The 24,143-nt window shown below is 38.0% G+C and overlaps 1 protein-coding gene across 1 annotated transcript in view; it reads right to left on the bottom strand.

Moving 5' to 3' along the window:
* Nost (Nostrin) overlaps positions 1–24,143 on the bottom strand; it is a 281,655-nt gene that overhangs the window by 92,696 nt on the left and 164,816 nt on the right. Inside the window, exon 7 of the mRNA XM_090394525.1 lies at positions 18,760–18,984. Coding sequence (XP_090250651.1) covers positions 18,760–18,984 — 225 coding nt within the window. The remainder of the gene's footprint in view (positions 1–18,759; positions 18,985–24,143) is intronic.

Genomic DNA, 24,143 nt, shown 5'->3' with positions numbered 1-24,143 from the left:
GACCAGGTAATGTGGATGGCGATGATAATGAAATATATAATCAAATTGGCCAAGCAAAAAAAAAATACTTGTTTTAGCAATATACTAGCTTTTTTATAATAAAGTTACAAGAGCATTAGGTGAAAGTCATATAGTGCCATTTTCCTAGACTTAGCAAAATGGCATTTGACAGGATGCCACATGATAAGCTGATATTCAAGTTGTAGACCATGGGTCTGGATGTCAGATTGGTCAAGTTAATTCAGGATTGGCTGTCTGATAGGTATCAGAGTTGTGTATGGTGGAGCAATATCAAAGAGGCAGAAAGTTACAAGTGGGGTTCTACAGGGTTCAGTACTGGGACCTATGTTGTTTAACCTTTATATCAATGACCTTGTCTGTGGATTGCAAGGGGATATTCAGTTGTTTGCAGATGATGCAAAGCTAGGAAGGGTTATTAGTAATAGTGCAGATGTGTTAGCCCTACAAGAGGATTTGAATAAGCTAGATAGATGGGCAAATGGATGGGGGTGTAAGTTTAATGCAGCAAAATGTAAGGTCTTGAGGTTTGGGACACATCGATGGGACGTTGAATACTCTATAGGAGGAGTTAAACTGGAGGAAGTAGGAGAGGCAAGAGATCTGGGGTTGATGATTAATAGAAACCTGAAATTTAGGGGACGTATTGTAAAGGTAGTGAAGGTACACAGAGGATTGCTGCAATAACGAGAAGGACACAGACCTTGCAGAGATAAGAGTTATCATTCCGTTGTATAAGATTCTGATCAGACCACACTTAGACTATTGTTCTCAGATCTCGTCCCCAGGATTTGAAGGGGATAAATTAACTGTGGAAAAGGTACAAAGGTGGATAACAAAGATGAGATGGTGTCAGGACTGTAAAATGTTAGTTTTGAGGATTGGCTGAGGGAGTTTGGACTGCAGAGTTTGGTGGATAAGAGAAGGAGAGGTGATATGATTGAGACTTTTAAACTGTTGAGAGGTGGTTACAGGGCTGACACTGGGGAGTTCTTTCGCATGGTTGAACAGCAGGAAGGAGTAATGACAAGGGGCCATCCCTGGAAGTTATGAAAGGAAACTGTGAGAAAGATGAGTGAGGAGTGGTTTCTTTGCATGGAGGGTGATTGAACCAAGGAATGCATTACCTGATAGAGTGGTGAGAGCGAGAACAGTCAATGTGTTTAAGGAGTGGTATGATACTGTTTCCTGGGCGGGGGGGGGGACCTCCCTCGATGAGTCTTTGATAGACTTGTTTCTTAGAAAGAATCTCCCACGTTAAGTCTTTTGACTCCATGGAGGCCTGAATAATAATAATATTAATAAAATAAGAAAAGGGTGATTTTAATTATGGCAATATAGACTGGAATTATAAGATAGCAACTGGAAGTAAAGAAAATGAGCGAGTTTTTGAGGGATAACTACCTCAGACATTATGTAACAGTGGGCACACGAGGATTGAGGGTCTTGAATTTGGTCATCTTATTAGAGGATGTAATTATAAATGAGTTGTCAAATCATCCACCAATTGCTGAGAGTGACCATGAGGTGATTACCTGGGTGGTTGCCAACAGTGCGAGGACCTCTGTGAGAAAAGTGTATATGTGAAACTATAAGGCAGTTGATTATGAAGAGCACAGAAGACAGCTTAGGGGTGCAGTATGGAATGAGGAGTTAACTGGAAAAGAGATCAATGCAGCTTGGGAGATTTTCAAAACTGTCTAGAAGATGCAATGTCTAAATGTATTCCAAGGGTGAGAAAAGTTAAATAAGGTAGGTGTGAGATGGATGAATAAAGAGATTAAGCATGCAATACAGAGAAAAAGGACATTGTGGAGGCAACATAAGAGAAGTGGAAATAACCAATTCCATGAGGTCTTCAAAGACCAGGCAAGAAGGGTGACTTGGTTGGTGAGGATAGCTAAAGAGAGCTATGAACAGTTAGCTAATGAAGCCAAAAAGAATCCTAAGAAGTTCTTTCAATATATAGCCAGTAAAAGAAAGAATGATTATGGAAGGATGATATTGATTGGAGAAAATGGTATAAAGACAACTGTTGCAGAAGGTGTGGTGGAGATACTTAATGAGCAATTCATAAAAGGTCTTTCAATTTTGTGAATGTGACTTCATGGAGAGATTGAGAGCAGTAGATAGGGAAGAGAGATTGACTGAGTGAGAAAGAGGTGTATGGGGAGTTGAGAAAACTAGATGTAAATAAGGCTGTGGGACATGATAATATATATATCACCACATATTCTGAAGGAATGTGCCAGGGAGTTGATGCTGGCCTTGACATTTTTTTTAATAAAAGTCTTGCACTTGGTCAAGTTATCTGTGTGTCAGGTGTTGTAGTTAAGTTGTTGGAGAAGCTTGTGAGAACTAGGATCCAGAATTGGGTTAAAAACAATGGTATTTTATTTGATGGACAGCATGGATTTGCTAAAGGGAGGTCATGTTTTAGTAATCTACTTACTTATTACAATAATGCGACTGCTTCCATGGACAGAGGAGAAGGATACACAGTAATATACTTATATTTTGCAAATGCTTTTCATAGATTACTGCATTGGATTTGAGACTGGATATCTGATAGGTATCAACAAGTTGTGTATGGGGGAGCAATATCTAGAAAAAGGAAAGTCACTAGTAGTGTGCCTCAGGGGTCTGTTTTAGGGCCATTGATGTTTAACTTGTATATTAATGATATTGGTGAAGATTTGGATGGAGATATTCAGTTGTTTGCAGATGATGCATAGTTGGGACAAACCATGAAGAGTAGAGAGGATGTTGTGGCCTCACAAGAAGACTTGAATAAATTGAGTGATTGGGAATGCGAGTTCAATATTCCAAAATGTAAGGTTTTGAAAATTTGGAAAACAGAAATGGGATGCAAAATTTATGCTTAGTGAGGATGTATTGTTGGAGGTGGAGGAAATAAGAGGTCTGAGGTGATAGTGAATAAGGATCTGCAATTTAGGGGACACAGCCAAAATTGTGAGGACAACACAAAGGCTTCTGGGAATGATGCGGAGGACACTGACTTGTAGAAATAGGGAGATTCTTGTTCCGTTGTATAAGGCTTTGATTAGGACATACATGGACTTTGTGCCCAGATTTGGTCACCTGGTTTTCAGAAGGATGAATAGATGCTGGAAAGGGTCCAAAGGTGACTAAGGTAGTTTCTGACCTCTGGAATGTCGAATATGAGGAAAGATTGAGAAGATGCAACTTGCAGAGTCAGGTGGACAGGATTAAGAGGGGAGATATGATAGAGACTACAAGTTGGTAAGGGGTTGTTATAGGATCAATGCTAGAGAAGTTCTATAGAAAATAGTGAGAGATGAGGTGATCCCTCACTATTTAGTGAGATCTGGTGAGAACCAGAGGTCATCTCTGGAAACTATAAAGAGGGTATGAGTAGGGGAGTAAGAGGCAAGTTTTTTTCATGTAGAGTTGTAAATGATTGGAATGCCTTGTTTGAGAGTGATGTCTGCAAGGAATTTGAGTGTGTTTAAGACACGGTATGATGAGCTGTGTGTGATAAAAAGACCTCCCAGATGAGCGACTCCGTGAGGTCTTGGGGTAGTAATAATAATAATAAAAAGATGCAATGGCTTATTTTTTGCTTGTATTTTGATGAACTGATTTAATATACTCTCATCTATGGTTTATTTCTATTTTCAATCTTTTGCAAGGTTATGTAACATCTTTAACAGTTTCATTGAAATTTTTCCATTCTTTTATTCTCCTCAGTTTATGTTCTTCTAAATCAGTTTCTCAAAGTTTTTTGGATCATGTCTCACCTCAACATCTCAAAGATTTTGATGCCACCCCCCCCCAATATAATAGTCAGCCAAGTTCTGAAAAAGTATAATATAAATATGTACATTTTCAAATTTCCCCCTGTGGGGGTGTACACCTCACGTTGAGAAACACTGCTCTAAATGAAACTTTCTAATGTGCTCAAAATAAAAATAATTAGCAAAAATTAAGGTAATTGAGTCATTTTTCAGATAACTGAAATCTGAATTATGTTATTTCTATTCTTAGTATTTTTTAGTCTTATTTTTAATTATGAAACAGCTGAAATGTAGTCTTAACGCTACATCTGCTCCTGGATAAGTTTTTGTTTGCACAACTATCATGAAATCTTTCCTCAACACTTTATAATCAATGATATATAGTCATCTTTTTGATGGCTGAAAGAAATTTTATCAGTTCATTGTTCACAAAATTCAATTAGCCTTGCACCTCTGTCACTTCATATATATATATATGAAGTCCAAAGTTACCAATTATTATTATCCCAAGACCCCATGGAGTCAAAGACCCATCTAGGAGGTCCTTTTGTCATACACACAGCTCACCACACTATGCCTTAAACACACTCAAATTCTCTGCAGACACCACACTCTCAGGCAAGGCATTGTGATCATTCACATCTCTGCATGCAAAAACCATGCTTTCACTCCCCCTGCTCACACCCTTCTTATACAGCTTCCAGAGATATCCCCTGGTTCTCCCACCATTTGCTATAAAACCTCTCCAACATTGATCCTATAACAACCTTCTATCTTCCTCTTATCCACTCGAACCCTCTTCCTCCTATCCACTAGACTGTAAATTGCATTTTCTCAACCTTTCCTCATATTCAACATTCCAGAGATCAGAAACTTTCTCAGTAAGTCATCTCTGGACCCCTTTTCCAACATCTCTTCATCCTTTTGTAAACCAAGTGACCAGATATGTGCACAGAAGTTCATGTATGGCATAATCAAAGTCTTATACAATGGAACAAGAATCTCCTTATTTCTACAAGTGAGTGTCCTCTACATCATTCCCAGAATTCTTTATGTTCTCCTCACAATTTTGGCAATGTGTCCCCTAAATTTCAGATCCTTACCCACTATCCCTCCAAGATCTCTTATTTCTTCCACCTCCAACAATATAGCCCCACCAAGCATAAATTCTACATCCCATCTTTGTTTCCCAAAATTTTAAAACCTTACAATTTGCAACATTGAACTTGCATCCCTATTTCCATGCCATTTCACTCAATTTATTCCAGTCTTCTTATAAGGCCACAAGATCGATTCTTCATAGTTTGTCCCAACTTTGCATCATCTGCAAACAACTGAATATCCTCATTCAAATCTTTGCCAATATCATTAACATACAGGTTAAACAGCAATGGCCCTAAAACAGATCCTTGAGGCACACCACTAATGACTTTACTCTTCCTGGATATTGCTCCTCCATGACCTACTTGCTGATACCTATCAGATAGCCAGTCTCAGATTCAATGCACTAATCTAATATCCAACCCCATCTGCTCTAGTCTGACTATCAACTTATCATACAGTAATCTATCAAAAGCCTTTGCAAAATCTAAGTATATTACTGTGTATCTCTCCTCTGTCCATGGAAGCAGTCACCTTATTGTAATAAGTAAGTAGATTACTAAAACATGACCTCCTTTTAGCAAATCCATGCTGTCCATCAAAGATAATACCATCGTTGTTAACCCACTTCTAGATCCTAGTTCTCACCAGCTTCAACAACTTAACCACATCACCTGACACACAGATGCCTATAATTTGATGCCTCCCTTATGAAGCAGCATAATCTTGCCCTCTTTCCACTCCTTTGGAACTCAACCTAGTGCAAGATTCGTTAAAATCTATATCAGGGCAGATGTCAACTCCCTGGCACATTCCTTCAGAATATATGTGGTGATATATTATCAATTTCCACAGCCTTGTTAACATCAGGTTTGCTCAATTCTCCATACACCTCTTGCTCACTTACAGTCAGTCTCTCTTCCCCATCATCAACTGCTCTCAATCTCTCCATGATGTCACATTCATAAGAATGAAAGATCTTTATGAATTGCTCATTAAGTATCAACTATATCTTCTGCAGCGGTTATCCTGATACCATTTTCTCCAATCTGTCATCTTCCCATAATCTTTTTGTTTTTTTGCTGGCTACATATTGAAAGAACTTCCTAGGATTCTTTGACTTCATTAGCTAACTGCTGCTCATACTTCACTTTTACTACCCTTACCAAGTCATTCTCCTTGCCTGGTCTTTGCAATCCTTAGGCATCATAAGAGAAGTGGTTATTACCGCTTCTCTTATGCTGCCTCCATAATGCTTTTTTTCTCTGTATCACATGCTTAATCTCTTCATTCATCCATTTCACACTTACTTTATTTAACTTTCTGATCCTAGGAATACATTTAGACATTGCTTCTACTAGATAGTTCTTGAATATCCCCCAAGCTGCATTGATCTCTTTTCCAGTTAACTCCTCATTTCATGCTACGCTAGCAAACTGTTTCCTGAACTCTTCATAATCACCAGCCTTGTAGTTCCTACCTTTTTCTCACAGAGATCCTCACACTGCTGGCAACCACAAAGGTAATCACTTCATGGTCACTCTCACCAAGTGCAGGTGATTTGACACCTCATTTATAATTACATCCTCTGATGAGATGATGAAATCCAAGACTCAAATCCTTGTGTGCCCTCTGTGGTCCAAGAAATCCAATGTGGTCCCTCAAAAATCCAAGAAACTCATTTTCTTTACTTCCTGTTATTATCTCATCATCCCAGTCTATTTTTCCATAATTAAAATCAATCATAATAGTCACCCTTCTCTTATTTACTTGGCTGATTTGATTATACATTTCATAGTCACCACCATCCAACACTACCAGGTCTATAACAAGGACCTGAACTTCAGGGGCCACATTGTACAAGTTGTAAAGACATCACACTGAATAATGGCAATGATGCAGAGAACCCTGACATGCAGAAATAGAGGTCATGATTCCACTGTATAAGGCCTTGATCAGACCTCATATGAATTATTGTGCACAGATTTGGTTGCCAGGTTTTCATGGTGAAGAGGATATGTTGGAAAGGGTACAGAGAAGATTCACAAAGGTTAGTCAGTGATCTTTGGAATGTGGAGTACAAGGACAGATTGAGAGAATGCAAGTTACAGAGCCTCGTGAATAGGAGGAAGGGGAGGTATGATTGAGACATATAAGATGGTCAGAAGTTATCAAGTAGACATGGAAGAGATTTTTCATAGAATGGGAGAGGGAAATAGAACAAGAGGCCATTGCTGGAAACTATAAGGAGGGTGTGAGTAAAGGAGTGAGAAGCAGGTTCTTTGCATGGAGGATGGTTGGTGAGTGGAATGCACTGCCTGAGTGCGTTTTGGATGTGGACACATTGAATCAGTTTAAGATGCAATTGGATGAGCATTGTATGCAATAGTGAGTACCTCCCATGATGAGTCTCTGACTCCATGGAGGTCAAATGTTGATAATAGTAACAACAACATCCAACTAAATATTTCCTTCTATTCACCTCAATCTCACACCATAGTGCTAGTGGTTTTGAGGCAGTATTTCCTCTTGCATCTACTTTGCATGGACATAACTCTTTCTCTATCATTAATAGCACTCCCCACCTCCCTCTTTACCCTTTTTATCCTCATGAAACATTATACCCTTCCAACTCTATTCCTGTCAGGATGTCATCGTCATCCAACCATGTCTCACTTTATTCCAGCAATTTTTGGGTGACCAGACTCAACCATTTCATTTGTCTTGTTTCTTACACTTCTAGCATTTGTATACAAACACAACAGCTTATTCCTGGATCTATAGCTAGTTCCATTGACACCACTTATTTGAGATGACTTTTCCCATGCTTCACTCAAGTAATTTCTTTTTCTCCTTATGTTCAAACATTCTTCAGATCCAACTGTTTTCCCTTGATCCCAGGTCATTCTTATCTTTTTTTTTTTGTCTATACATGGATTCACATCCTCTTGTAGCCTCTAACTTTCTTATGCTGTGTTCCTCTGTCCACCCTGAGCCTCCCCATTTCCAAGTCTGTCTTGCACATCTGTTCTCTCATTCTATACTCTTGTTGCTCGCTTCTTCATTCACAACCACCTCCACAATCCCTCCCATCTTACTCTCCTGTTCTTCCACATTGCTTATTACTTGATCAAATTCATTCTCTGCACTCACTTCTCTGCCTTCCAACAGATCTCTCCAAGCGACTCGCACCAAAACCACTCAAATGCAGTCCATCGCTCCTATACAGTTCACTTCGTCCTTCAAACTCATTCCCCACATTAAAAAAACTGCACTCCTTTCTCCTCACATTACATCTTCTCCTCACAATTACTGGGGACACTTCTTCCTGCAGATCCAACTTTTGCATTTGTCTCCAATAATGATCAAAATATAACTTTGTTTTACATCTTCATAGAAAGCTCCATCACCATAATGTTAGAAGGTGCATACAATGGAGAACACTAATGTCAAATGTTTTTTGCTGTAATTTTACTTGGTATGATTCTGTCAGTCCAATATCAAAGAATACCTTTGGAAATTCCTGTTTTCAGGAATTATCTCCTGTGTGCTCTTCACCTCCTGAATAGGTAAGATTACCCCTTTCAGTTTTTCTGTCTCCTGTCCATCTTGTCTCACTAACTTCCATTAGGTCTACATTCATATTTATCATCTCTCTTCTATTAAATTCTAGTTTAGTATAACATTTTGACATTCCCTTGGCTATTTGTAAGAGACAATTCTTGGTTTTCAGATGGACTTGATCTAATAATGACTTTCTTGGTGGCTTTAAGTTATCTTCATGAACTGTTACTGGAGTTCCTCCTGTCACTACATATAACATCATTTCCCAGTAGTTATATAAAGTGTCACAGGAACTCCAATTTCTTATACATGATTAAAGCTCTAGCTTTAGAGTCTTCTGGACATTATGGATCACAAGATCCATAATGTGCAATAGAAAGACAAGATGGCGAGGCTTTAATCTCTTCCATGCTGTATTACATCCATTACAATCATACCTTTAAGTGTCTGGAATTGAGCTTTTCTAATATCGTTTATCTTCAATCTCTAGCCAGTACTGTTTAATTCATGTGTTAATGATATTTGGAAAGGTTTGCAGATGATGGAAAGTCAGAAAGGACTGAATAGTAGCAGATTTACAGGAGGACACAATGAGACAGTGCGAGTGGACAGGCATTTGGTGAATTTGCTGGTTCCAGTTTGCGAAGTGTAGGGTTTTAAAATCTAGGAAGAAAGATAAGATGCAAGGTATACACAAATGGTGATAATATCATTTTACAGGAGGCAAAAGAGATAAAAGCTGGAGATTATGGTGAGAATCTAAGATGAGATTGCTATATTGAGGCCATCACAATAAGTTACAGCAATGATGCAGAGGACATTAACATGTAAAAGTAGATATTATGGTTCCCTTCCCTTGTACAAGGCCTTGATCAGGCACAAGTATACCTTACCATACACAGATTTGCCATTTGATTTTCAAAATAATGAATATTGGAAAAAGTCCAGAGACAATTAAAAGTAGTTTCTAAAAAAAAAAATCAGCTAACGCCTTTTTATTCCCGTATACAGGGAGTAGGCAAGGCCATTTAGCCCTTATCTAACTTTTGGAGACTGAGTGGGCAGTTCAATCTCCACTGGTACCAATCAGAGATAGATGGCCCAAGGCTATCACTAATTAAGCAGTACATAGTGAAGAGAGATGGCTCAAATGTGCCGCCATCTCATGGTCCCTAACCCTAACACAATATATTTAATGTCTGAAATAATGTGGGTTCTACGGTCGATTTTCGAGTTTCCGGGACGAAAAACCCGCTTGCCCGTGCCAGAGATAGACTAACTCGGGAACCGGTCGAAAAAAGGCTTAGAAAAATTTCCTCTAGTCACCGACTAGACTCGAAACAAAGTTTTCCTTCGTGCAGCCAAGCACCGTGGTGTGCAAACACCACATCCACTGAGCTACACAGGCTCAAAAGTAGTTTCTAGTCTCTGAAATCTAGAGCATGAAAAAAAGATCGAGGAAATGCAATTTGGAGTCCAGTGGATAGGATTGGTAAAAAACCTCTTACCAACTTATGTCTGTCATCATATCCCTTCCCCCCTCCCCAATCCTCCTCTCTCTGTCAGACTCTGTAAATTGCTGATGTGGAAGTAGTTTATACAGAATGTGAGAGACAGTAGGAGAACAAGAGGCCATCCCTGGAATCTGTATAAGGAAGTTAGAGTGCAGAGATTTGATGAATGAGTTGTACAAGACAGTGGAATCTTCCATGAGTTGCGACTTCTAGGAGGTCAGATGAGGTTAATAAAAATTACTCCAGGCATCCAAAATATCAGTTTTTATGCTACCATCAGTTAATTCCTTTTATAATTCTTTCTTTTCCATTTTTAAGATGATTCAATAGAACATTTTTCCATCTTCAAGATATTTTTCTATATTCTTACCAAACTCTTCTCATGACTTTCGTTTAGGTTACTTTTACATCTGACTTAGCTTTGAGTTTTCTCTGTATTTTTCTTTATGATTAGCGATTCAATGTGATTTCACTTCTTGGACTGCTTGTTTAACTTCTTGTCAACCATGAATTTCTGCTTTTTTTCTATCCTTGCAAAGAACTCCATCACATGCCTTCCTTGCTAAATCAGATGCTTTCTTCAAATGTTGCCAGTGAGTATTCAAGGTTTGGTTCTTGTTTTCAAACTTCTTGTTTATCCATTAATACTTGTATATTTGTGTTTGCTTGAGATTCATTTTAAAGCTTTTACATTTGTGCATATTTTGCTTTTCAATATAATATTCCTTTTTATTCTACTTAAAATGAAAAAGTAGTCACTTTCTATTTCAAATGCCATGATATACTGATCTAATCTTAAAGATCAACTAATAACATGTCAATAATACTTATTCCTTGTATGTTTTCACCATGTGAATTTATACATGGGATATGGTGCTAGTAATTGCCTAGTCCATAAATAGAAATCTAGCAGGTACTTATTTATTTGGCTCTTTTCTCTAAATTTTCCTGAACCATTTCTAGTCTTCTTGAATGGCAATCAATATCAAGTAGTAACTGATATTGATTGCCAGGCTTATTGTAACATTTGATATAAATCAGAATGGGGAATTGAACAATTATTTATTTGGGTCTATGGTCCAACAAAAACATCTAAGGAAGAAGTTGGGGAATTTTTTCAGCATCAGAAAAGGCAAATGAAACAAAGAAAAAGGAAAATTTAGTCTTTGTTGAAGATCTAAACAGCAGAGTAGGAAACTACCAGACATGGAAATGTTTTCAGAAAATCTAGAGAAAAGACAAAATTAATAACAAAGGTAAATACCTACCTACTGAACTTCTGTTTGGCATATGGATTAGTCATTACTAACACCTTCCAACAAAGAGTGTGCACAAGTTCACATGAAGAGATGACACGAGACAAAAAAAAGTTGTTATTGTTGACAGTGATAATATCAACTGGTTCAGGACGAAGTACACTTGAGGATTTGAAATCAAAAGTGATCATTTAGTTTTGAATAGGATAAAGTTGACTATCATACTTAAAAGTTTGTAAGAAAGTTTTTAAAAGACTCATAGTTTAACACCTTTCAGAAGTGAACAGTAGATTCAAATATAAATATTATTCAAGAAAAATTTGAAAATAGGAACAAAACCTTTCACATTCAGATACCCTATAAAAGCAGAAACTCCCTTAATGTTTTCCGTATTGCAATTGTGGCAGTTTGTGTTATATATTATGCACATTAAGCAGTATGATTTACTGCTTAAAATCAAACTGTTTTAGAGTCAACTAAGTGTGAAAAGAGATTCAAAATAGGTTGCTTTTTCAATCATGACATTTATAATAGAATAGAGTTGCCTATGCAGAAGTGGATATCAGAGGAACATGATTGCTCTCCTACATGTTATCTTACTTCCCATTTAAATGGGGGAGGGGAGATGGAAGAAGGATAGTAAATGAACTATTAGGTCTACAGTGGTGAATATATCCAGGTGGGAAGAAGCGATATGCAAGAAATTACTTAGTGTTTAGGTTAGGAAAGATTATTATTATTATTATTCAGGCCTCCATGGAGTCAAAAGACTCTTTGTGCAAGGTCCTTCCTAACAAACACAAAGTCTATCATACCACTCCTTAAACTCATTGACCGTTCTTGCTCTCTCACCGCTCCATCAGGCAATGCATTCCATGGTACAACCACCCTCCATGCAAAGAAACCACTGCTCACCCTCTTGCTCACAGTTCCCTTTCATAACTTCCAGGGATGGCCTCTTGTCATCACTCCTTCCCGCTGTTCAACCAAGCGGAAGAACTCCCCTGTGTCAACCCTGTAACCACCTCTCAACAGTTTAAAAGTCTCAATCATATCACCTTTCCTTCTATCCACCAAACTCTGCAGTCCACATTCCCTCAGCCAATCCTCATAACTATCTTTGTACAGTCCTGAAACCATCTTTGTTATCCACCTTTGTACCTTTCCACAGTTAAGGTATCCCCTTCAAATCCTGGGGACCAAATCCAAGAACAATAGTCTAAGTGTGGTCTAATCAGGGTCTTATACAGTGGAATGATAACTGTTTTTATCTCTGCAGGTCAGTGTCCTTCTCATTATTGCAGCAATCCTCTGTGTTACCTTCACCACCTTTGCAATATGTCTCCTAAATTTCAGGTTTCTATCAATCATCAACTCCAGATCTCTTGTCTCCCTTACTTTCTCCAGTATAACTCCTCCCATAGAGGATGCAGTGTCCCATCGATGTTTCCCAAACCTCAAGCCCTTACATTTTGCTGCATTAAACTGAAACTCCCATTCATTTGCCCATCTATCTAGCTTATTCAAATCCTCTTGCAGGGCTGCCGCATCTGCACTATTACTAATAATCCTTCCCAGCTTCGCATCATCCGCAAACAACTGAACATTCCCCTTCAATCCACTGGCAATGTCATTGATATAAAAGTTAAACAATATAGGTCCTAGTACTGAGCCCTGCGGGACCCCCACTTGTAACCCTCTGCATCCTTGAAACTGCTCCACCATACACAACTCTGATACCTATCAGACAGCCAATCCTGAATCCAGTTGACCAATCTGACATCCAGACCCATGTGCTACAACTTAAATATCAGCTTATCATGTAGCACCCTGTCAAATGCCTTCGCCAAGTCTAAGAAAATTGCAGTATATGCCTTTCCCTCATCTAATGTTCTTGAAACTTTATTATAAAAAGCTAGCATATTGCTAAAACAAGAGCATCCTTTCACAAATCCATGTTGATTCTCACAGATAACATTACCCTCATCTGCCCAATGCTGTATACGGTCCCTCACTACTTTCTCCAAGATCTTAACTACTGATGACACATAAACTGGCCTATAATTAGACACTTCCAGTCTGTTACCACCCTTATGCAATAGAATCTGAAATAATCTTACCTTCCTTCCATTCCCTGGGCACCTTTCCTACAGCCAGACTTTCATTGAAAAGCCAGGTTAAAGGCACTGTCAGTTCCCTAGCACATTCTCTCAAAACTCATGGTGGTGAAATACCACCCAGTCTCAAAGCTTTACTGACATTCAGAGTATCTGAAACACACTCTCCTCCTGTACCTCTAAACCTCGAACCTGGCCTATCCCTCTAGCATTAAAACTGACTCCTCTAGGATGAAATACTCCAATAAAGTGTTCATTGAACAATTCCACTATGTCCTCTGCATCAGTCACTCTATTCCCATTTTTATCCTTTCTTCCACAGCATTTCTCCTCTTACTGGCCACATAGCTAAAAAATTCCATAGGATTTTCTTTGGATCTTAAGGCCAATCTCCTCTCATATTCCAGTTTCGCTTTCCTTACCACACTAGTCACTCTTCTGGCCTGTGTCTTATATTTTTCATGCATTTTCTCTTCACCTGTCTCTTTATTTCTCTTCCATAGCCTCTTTTTTGCATGCAATTCCTGTTTATTATTGTTTGTCATCCACTTTACTCCAAATTGTGTCCTCTTCCTCACTCGTGGTATACAACTTACCATTGCTGCTACCAAATATTCTTTCACAATTTACCACGCACTAATGATATCCGGCCTTCCAATTCCTCCCTCCATGAAACTTCCCGAAGTTGACGTCTAAGACTATTATAATTGCCTGCTTCATAATTCCACATAAGTTCCCGTCACTTTGATACTCCTGCATGTATTCATTTTCCAAGTCAAAACCATATGGTCATTCTCTCCAACTGGTGAGAGAGATGTCATCTCAGTTATTATCAACTCTTCATGCTATAACCAAATCCAAAACTCTTGAACCTCTTGTTCCCCCTGTTACATGTTGCCTAAGACATTTGTCCCTCAAGAATTCTAGAAATTCCATTCCCCTATTGCTACATGCATCTTCCTCTCTCCAATTTATACTACTGTAGTTATAATCTCCCATAACAATCATTCTTCTTGCACTTGCCAAACTTAGCTGTCTAAACATCTCCTGGTCCCCATCCTCTGTGCTCCTGAGTCTGCAGCAACACCCCATTAAATATCCTGTCTTGCCCACCTCTATCTCACACCATATGCTCTCAAAATCATTTGTCTCACTGCCTTCCAAAGCCTCCACTCTTAGAGGACATAGGTCGTTACTTATCATAAGCAGTACCCCACCACCACGCTTTCCCCTCCTATCCTGCCGAAAGATACTCAGAGACTTCTATTCCTGTTATTATATCCTCTTCTGTCAACATCTCAGTGATCCCAATAATTTTTGGCCAGGCTGATGCTATCTGCACCACCAATTCCTCTCCCTTATTCTGGATACTCCTGGCATTAGTATAAAGCATATAAATGCCATTGTTTCTATACCCAGCATTATCCCCCTCTAGACTCCACTGGACTCAGTGTTACCTGATGTCTCCCTTCTCCCAAGTATCCATTCCCACAAGAGGCCACCTCTGCTATCATCCTCCCTGGGACACACTGACTCGTTCAGAACAGCAATCTCTCCAGATGTCTCCATCCTTCCTCATTCAAATGTAAGCAGTCTCTCGCATACAATTCCTCTCTTTCCTCAAACGCACTCCAAGCATCCACTTATATTAGTCCTCTCTTGTCACACATTCTAGCTATTATGTCATTCAATATTACTGCTCTTCTGCTCAGCTCGTCATTATCATACTTAGGCAACACACACACACACACATGCTATTTTTCCTCTCTCTGTCTTCTGTATAGCCTCAAGCAAAAATCTCATCTCTTGCTGCCTGACTTACATTACCACTCAAGTCATTTGTTCCTACCATCACAATCATCTTATCCACCCTTTCACCTCTCTTAATTGCCATAGTCCCTATCAACATGTAGTCCACAACTGCTCCTCAGATGTTAATTTGTGTACCACTCCACAGAAAACTATGAATATTTAAGCCTTATTAAGAGGTACAGAAATAGCAACTGAAAAGTGAGGTTATCAACATCCCTCTATGCTGGATGGTAGATGCATCAGTAATAAGATGCTCTTACTGAGATTTAATTCACTTTAAGGTTGCAATAAAATCATACTATTCATGGTAATTGTGGGAAGGTGGGACAATCATGTGTTAAAGTCTCCTAAGTTTTCCATAAGATGTAGTTATTTCCACTTTGCTTCTTAAATTTTTCTTTCCACTTTTAGCATGATTAGGAGTAGGAACACATGATCTTCCTCAGTAAGTACATACATTTTGCTTTTGCAATCTTTGTTTTCATATTCTTTACTATATCAAGAACAAATGGCAGGACCACAACAGTCTATGAATGAGTATTTTACACAAAGCGGCACATGTTATAAAAAATCTAACAAGCATGGAAATCTTCCTTCACTAATATTGAGGATTTTGAGATTTATATGTAGAGATAAGTTCCTGATCAGCATGGATACCATTCTTATGTGAGAATTCTTATGGCTTGACTTAATTCAAAGCAAATCTTTTTGAAGAAATCATACTCTGAAATCAATCGTCAGGAAAAGTTATAGGAATATTACTGGCATTTTTCTGACTTATGTTACACAGAGGAGTTTGCATGAAATGTTTCTCGCAGGTTATTTTGACTATCTTTTGTATGACATTTCTGAACAGATTTTGGGGATCCTACCAACCCTTCTAAAATAAGGCAGTCTTTTTCGCAATGGTATGTTCAGTTAAGAGTATAATGAGAAAAGCCGCTTTTTTGGGGGGGGAGCCATGGAATGCATTGCATGAGAGGTCTCAACTGTGCAGACATTTAATGAGTTTGATCAGTGGTACATTAATAAAGGCTCCTACATCAAACCTGCTACTTACGAGTTAACATTTCTGTATCTTAGCACGTAAGATAAAGAAATTGATATCTATATCAATTCCTGATACACACACGGGATAGATATAAAGTCGGCACTAAGTAATTCAATGATAAATTTAGTTTAATCCCTTATCCCAGTGAGAGTAAACAAAGTTTGCACCTGAAAATATCTTCAAGACTGAATATAGTGTTGTGCTATCTTACCTGGGTAAGTAATACAACACCAGGCAACTCGTAGCAAAGGTGGAGCAAGCTACCAACACTCCTATCCCGGTATCTCCCATAATGCAAACCGCATCTCCTTGTGGATATGCATACTGTTATGCATTAAGGGATTGGCCACTACCCAGACTAGTTTCTACCTTCATTGAGGTCTCTTCAGTGGGAGCCAGGCCCAGAGTTGGAGATACCAGGCAGAAGCACATACAATCTTATCTGGGTAAGTAAACACTATATTCAGTCCTGAAGATATTTTCAGGCACAAACTTTATTTGCTCACACTTGGATAAAGGATTAAACTAAATTTATCATAGTCTAACCTAGTGATAAATAAACTTTCAACATCTTTCTCTAAATCCAGAGTAATTTATAAAAAAAAGATGGCAAACCTTTTGGCAACTTCTATAGGTAAAGATGACCTTGCTACTGCTTCTGCCTGGTATCTCCAACTCAGGGAATGGCTCCCACTGAAGAGACCTCAATAAAGGTCAAAACTAGTCTGGGTAGTGGCCAATCCCTTAATGCATAACAGTATACATATCCACAAGGAGATGTGTTTTGCATTATGGGAGATACTGGGATAGGAGTGTTGGTAGCTTGCTCCACGAGTTGCCTGGTGTTGTACTACTTACCCAGGTAAGATAGTACAACACTATATTCAGTCCTGAAGATATTTTCAGGTGCAAACTTTGTTTGCTCTCAATGGGATAAAGGATTAAACTAAATTTATCATAGTCTAACCTAGTGATAAATAAACTTTCAACTAAGTAATTCAGTTCATATTACTTAGTCTAGCCATAAATACTGTTACAACTTTAATAGCACAAGTACTGTTAAATCCCCCCCCCCCATGATGCCCACAGAATTTAGTTCTGCATTGTTCATTCTTGCATACTTAGTTTTTATAATATCTACATTTTTAATGATTCAGCTAGTAATGCTATCTGTTCACTAATTTTTCAGAACTCACATGGCCTCTAGTGTAATCAGTTGTTTTATTTCTAAATTCTAATTCAGTAGTTAAAATTCGGCTTGAAAATTGTCTTGCATATTGCTGGCTTAGTGTTTTGGTTAATTTTTCTCTTATTCTATAAGAATCTATTATTTCCTCCCAAACATAAGAGGTTTTATTTTTAGGTAAAACTGGTAACACTTTTTTTTTTTATCCCATGAAGGAATAGGCAAAAGCTTTTTTTTTTTTAGCTCTAATTTTTGGAATTAAAAAGGCAACCAGTCACCTAAGCCATCATCAATAAATTGACAGCCATGGGTTTAGCTATTGTTGAGCCTCTCACCTCAATGCCTTCACACTCAACTGCCATCCTGTGTTCACACACTAATACATACTGCCTGAAATACTAAGTTCTATGATCGATTTTCCTGACATTTAGGTTTAAAAAACTATTTCTGCCAGAAAAATCCTATTTGTCTGCTCAAAATAGCAACTACCTCAAGAAACAGCCTAGATCTTAACATAATAGCAACTAACCTATTTCATTTAACAGTCTTTATCCATGATTCTTCTAGAATTTGAGACAAAACGTTGTTACAAAACTGTACACACTGCTTATTCTATTTTCCCTATTTGCCATTTTCATTAAAACATATGCTTAAATAACCCAAATATTTTCCTTGTCACTGAGAATGAATTTGTTAATTCTACTTGACAGAGGTTGTAAACATGAAGCACAAAGTTTTAGAGACATGAAACATTTTACCCACTTGAGGACTAAAATGATCAAAAATGTAGTTACCTTTGAAAATGATAATGATCTTCAATAAACACATTCACAAACATTACTGCTACAGTGGAATTGAAGTCAACTATTTGTATGCTGGAAAATGGGTTCTATCCAACAAAGGCCAATTATGTTTGAAAAAGTGCAGAATTTATGATTCCAGGTAGTCCAAATACACCTGACTCCATTCCATCCAAAGCAACTAGGTCCATGAGCATTATATCTTAATTACATGTATTTTCCTGCATTGCCTGTTTCACAAGAGATAAAGTGGGTAGATCAACTTTAGACAAATGACCAAATCTAGTGTCCATTCCTTGATACTAGGAAATGTTTTCCTTAGTTTCTTGAATACATTTAGGCACTAAAATGTCTGATACATTAGTTCTCTATACACATTTTCATGTAATTAAATATCTGAATGTATAGGTATATTTAGTCACAAAATTCATGGAAATGAATTAAGTTTAACTGTTAATGGTCTTGCAATTAAAATAATATGAACATATTTGGCAATGATGCTTAATTGGGTTTAAATATCCAAAATCAATTTTATATTGAAATAATTTATATATTACCAACCTCTCCCATTTTAGGACCAATCACACTCATATGATTGGAATACTTCTGAACGACTTCTAGCATATATGTTAGCCTTTCTTCTTCAAGCTGTTGAAATGATGTACTAGCCCGATAAACAGCACTTTCCCATTCTTGCCTTGCTCTTTCAGCTTTTAAACAGCTGCTGTAATATTCATGGTCTGCCTTTATTAAAGCTTCTTCTGCTTTCCTTCTCTTTGTTTCTAGCTGATAAGAGTTAATTATATTCTTTGATAAAGTAATATGCCTCAATAACAAAACATCTTAATAATAATGAAATAAAACATCTGGAAGAGAGGATATTAAACATCTTAAGAAGAGATTGGTTGATGAGAATGAGAAAGTTGGTAATATGAAGAAAGAGTCAAAGGATAATCATATATCATTGTATGGGGACTATCGTTAGAGGTGCGATGACTAATCAAGTGCACAAAACATGCTTTCCTGGTGGAAAAATGAAGCAAATAACTAATGCGTTGCAGAAAAGGAAAGACCAGGGATCAAAATTAGTGGTAGTTGTGGCACAAACAACTTGGTTGGAGGGAAAAAAGAATGTTGATAGAGACTTGAAGTTGTTACAGCAAGTAAAGAAGAATAATGTTGTTGGAAAAATCATAGATGTGTTGCCCAGATATGAATAGTAAGATGGCCGAGTTGTGCAAGGCAAAGGGGGTTTAATTTGTAAATCTGTGGAGTGAATTTGAAAGAAAGTTGGAATCATTTAAAGTTGATAGATTACATTTGAATGGGTTTGGTGTTGGGCATTTAGAAAAGTTAGTTTTCTGAGAAGGCACAGAGTCAAGAAGTTAATGTAGTAAATAATCAGTCTACTTGTGAAGCAGGATAGTACAACTAAATGGATTATACAACAGGAGGAAGATGAATATGAGATTGAAGATATGGTTGCAGCAGCATAAGGTGATGGAATGCATAAAGGTGAAGATGGGACAGGTAGTAATGGAAGTCAGTCAGGATCAGGTAAATGGGAGCAGTCAAACCAAGAGAAGTGTGGTATAGCAGCTGGAATAGAGAATGTTAGTGCTGGAAGAATGGCCTCAAGGATTGTTATGTTTGTACACAAATGCAACAAGCATTCGAAACAAGAGATCTGAGTTTATTGCATTAATTGAGGCAGTATGACCAAAGATAATTGGAATAAGTGAAACTTGGTTGTCTGAGGATGACGTTATGTCAGGAATAAAAAGAGAAGGATATATATATTTTTCCGGAAGAGTAGAAATGCCAAAAGATGAGAGGAAATGCTGTTTAGTGATTGCAGAGGAATTGTGTCCACGAAGTGTGGAAGTTGATAGTGCATGCACATATTTTGAATGTGTGGTGTGAAATTGAAATAAACTGGTTAGTATGTCTGATAGGATGCTGTTATAGGCCAAGGAATGCAGAGAATACCAATTGGAAATGTTTAGGCAAATTAGTTGGGCATGTAAAAAGAAGGTGATCCTGATGGGAGACTTTAATTACAGGACTATAGACTGGAAAGAGGAGATAGCAAATAGGAACAAGGAGAGAGAGTTTGTGGAATTTCTGAGAGATAAATATCTTAAGCAGCATGTGACTGGAAAAACTAGAGGCTTTAATGTTTTAGATTTAGTGGTAACTTCACAAGTAGTGAAATTATCACTACAGCTGGTTGGCAAGAGTAATCATGCAGAGCTTGTTTGGGAGGTGATGAAACAAGAAAAGGTTACTGCCAAAAATGGATATATGTGGAAGTATAAAGCAGGTGATTATAAGAAGCTTTGTAGTCACATTTAGCATCAGTATGTTTGATAGATGAGCTGAACAGAAAAGATGTTGACAATGCATGGAAATTCAAAAGGCAGTATCTGACAAAAGCAATGATATGATTGCATACCATGGGTGATGTGAGTAAATAGAGTAGGAGTGAAATGGATGAACAGCAAAATCAAGCAAACTGTGCTGGAAAAGAAAATGCTATGGAGGAGTTACAAGACAGTGGTGATCAGATCCATGAAGAGTAAAGTGTGCAGGCTAGAAAGGTGATGAGCATGGTAAAGAAAGAAAAAGTGTAATATGAGAAGAGAATGGCTGGTCAGGCCAAGGTTAACTCAAGGATTTTTTTTGCTATATGGCTGTTGTCATCTGGTAGCATCCTCTAAAAAGAGGATTGCAGCAGATGAAAACAGCTCTTCTCCATTTTTCTCACTCTGTTGCCTCCGTCATTCTTAAAACCAATCCATTCATCATTAAACTGCTCTTTGATTGGCCTTCCACATCTTCTCTTCAACTTTCCCTTGTAATATAGGAAGACTGAAGGGTTTCTATAAAATTAATTCAGAAGATATTTTTGAGAACAGGGCTGGTTGTGGGAGGACTAGGGGACATCCATGGAAACTGGGCAAAAGTGTGGTTAGTAAAGGTGTTAGAGCTGGGTTCTTTACTTTTAGAGTAGTGAATGAGTGGAATGCGCTCCCTGAGTCTGTGGTGGATGCTGTGACAGTGAATGAGTTTAAGGCGAGGTATGATAGATACTATATGAATGTCAAATAGTTGATGAATATGATTTGGGGCCTCCCTCGATGAGTCTAATGACTCCCTGGAGTTGCCCGTAATAATAGTAATAGTAATAATAGTAATATAGTTCTTGTCAGATGTCCTGAGGAACCTCTCAGAAGATGTCCTGCAAATTTGATCTTTCTTTGCATAATGTTTTTAAACAGTGTTCTTTCCATCCCAACTCTTCTTGAAACTTCTTGATTTTATTCTCTCTCTGTATAGCTAATTTTTTCCATCCTTCTATAACACAACATTTCCAATGCATTAATTCTTTCCATATCTCTTTTTCTGAGATATAGAAAGAATTTTGCATAACTCACTTCCATAACTTGCTATACTCCAGACTGTTGCTTAAACTGTCTCATACATCCTATTTTAATATTCTTATTTATTAAAATTCTCTTCATTTCCATAGATGCCGATTTAGCTTTACCTATTCTATTTCTAATGTCCATCTCTTAAGTTCCTTTCTCTGAGGTCCGACCTACCTAAATATTGAAATCTTTCCTCCACATCTTATCTTTGCATTATCTCCTATTTTTCTGCCCATTATCATTATCTTGGTCTTCTTTTGTGTTAATCCTCAGTCCATACTCTTTCCAGGAGTTTAATTCTTTGAACAATTTGTTGCAATCCATTTTCACTTTCTGCCATCACCACTACATCATCTGCATATCTTAAGTCATTGATAATTCTTCCATTTATTTTTACTCCTTCTACATCCTCAAGTGCCTCTCTAAGCATCTGTTCACTATAAAGGTTAAATAATAATAGTGATAATTTACATCCTCATCTAACTCCTCTCTCCACTGGAAATTCTCCTTTTTCCTCTCTATTTAGACATACCAATGCTGTTTGTGTCCAATATATTCTCTAAGATTTCCAAATCATAGAAGTCAATATCAATATTTTCTAGGATATCAAAAAGCCTTCTATGTTTCTCTGTATCAAATGCCTTTTCAAAATCTAGAAACCCCAAAAACACCTTTCCACCATGTTTTAAGGGTTTTCTCCCCAATAATTCTTAAACCCGTTATAGCCTCTAGGTCCTCTGTTAGTTCAAAAACCAAACTGTTCTTCATTTATTCATTTCTTTTTCCATTTTACTCTTAATTCTCTCCAAAATTATTTATGCCAGAATATTTGCTGTGCGAGTTATAAGACTTATCATTCTAAAATTATTACAGTCTAAAACTCCCATCTTTTTTTGGAATGGTGATAAAAATCAACCTAAACTCTTCTGGTAATTCTTGTTCCTAGTAAATTCAGTTAATAATTTGCCATAACTTCTATACCTTTTTCACCTACATTTCTTATAAGTTCTATGTATATATACCATCTATTCTGGGGGATTTTCCTTCTTTCATCTTTTGAATTGCTAGATTCAATTCCTCCCTCATTATGTATAATATAACCTCTGCCCACCATACTCTTTTGTTTGATTTTCTTCTCTTTCTCCATACAGTTTACCTACATATTCCTCCCATCTCTGTAATATCTTCTCTTTTTCTATCAAAATTTCACCTCTTTTGTTCTTGACTGCTCCAAACTTTTGGATCTTTCTCCTTCCTGTCATCATATTCAGGAGTGCTAGAAGAGGAGAGAATGGAAACAGTAGAAGAGAGAGGTATGGGAATGAAAGAAGAGGAGAGAATGGAAACAATAGGAGCGAGGGAATGGTAAGAGTTATAACGTATGGCGACTCGATCCGTGGTGTTCAAGATGGGATGCGTGAGGAGTGTTTGCCAGGAGGAACAATAGAAAGGCTGGCTATGGCAATTAAGAGAGGTGAAAGGGTGGATAAGATGATTGTGATGGTAGGAACGAATGACTTGAGTGGCAATGTAAGTCGGGCAGCGAGAGATACGAGATTTTTGCTCGAGACTGTACGGAAGAAGACAGAGAGGAAAAATAGTGTGCGTGTTGCCTAGGTATGATAATGACAAGCTGAGCAGAAGAGCAGTGATATTGAATGGCATAATAGCGAGAATATGTGACAAGAGAGGACTGGTATATGTGGATGCTTGGAGTGCGTTTGAGGAAAGAGAGGAATTGTATGCGAGAGACTGTTTACATTTGAATGAGGAAGGATGGAGACATCTGGAGAGATTGCTGTTCTGAACGAGTCAGTGTGTCCCAGGGAGGATGATAGCCAGGGTGGCCCTCTTGTGGGAATGGATACTTGGGAGAAGAGAGAATGTCAGGTAACACTGAGCCCAGTGGAGTCTAGAAGGGGTAATGCTGGGTATAGAAACAATGGCATTTATATGCTTTATACTAATGCCAGGAGTATCCGGAATAAGGGAGAGGAATTGGTGGCGCAGATAGCATCAGCCTGGCCAAAAATTATTGCGATCACTGAGACGTGGTTGACAGAAGGGGATATAACAACAGGAATAGAAGTCGCTAAGTATAGCATTTTTCGTCAGGATAGGAGGGGAAAGCGTGGTGGTGGGGTGCTGCTTATGATAAGTGATGACCTATGTCCTCTAAGAGTGGAGGCTTTGGAAGGCAGTGAGACAAATGAATTTCAGAGCATATGGTGAGAGATAGAGGTGGGCAAGACAGGATATTTAGTGGGTGTTGCTACAGCCCCAGGAGCACAGAGGATGGGGACCAGGAGATGTTTAGACAGCTAAGTTTGGCAAGTGCAAGAAGAATGATTGTTATGGGAGATTTTAACTTCAGTAGTATAAATTGGAGAGAGGAAGATGCATGTAGCAATAGGGGAATGGAATTTCTAGAATTCTTGAGGGACAAATGTCTTAGGCAACATGTAACAGAGGGAACAAGAGGTTCAAGAGTTTTGGATTTGGTTATAGCATCAG

This window comes from Typopeltis vanoorti, chromosome 6 (assembly GCF_054136105.1).
Source record: "Typopeltis vanoorti isolate ZY-2024b chromosome 6, IOZ_Tvanoo_1.0, whole genome shotgun sequence".
Taxonomy (NCBI): Eukaryota; Metazoa; Arthropoda; class Arachnida; order Uropygi; family Thelyphonidae; genus Typopeltis; species Typopeltis vanoorti.
The sequence above is the reverse complement of the archived record's forward strand: the minus strand, read 5'-3'. Positions and strand labels throughout refer to the sequence as shown.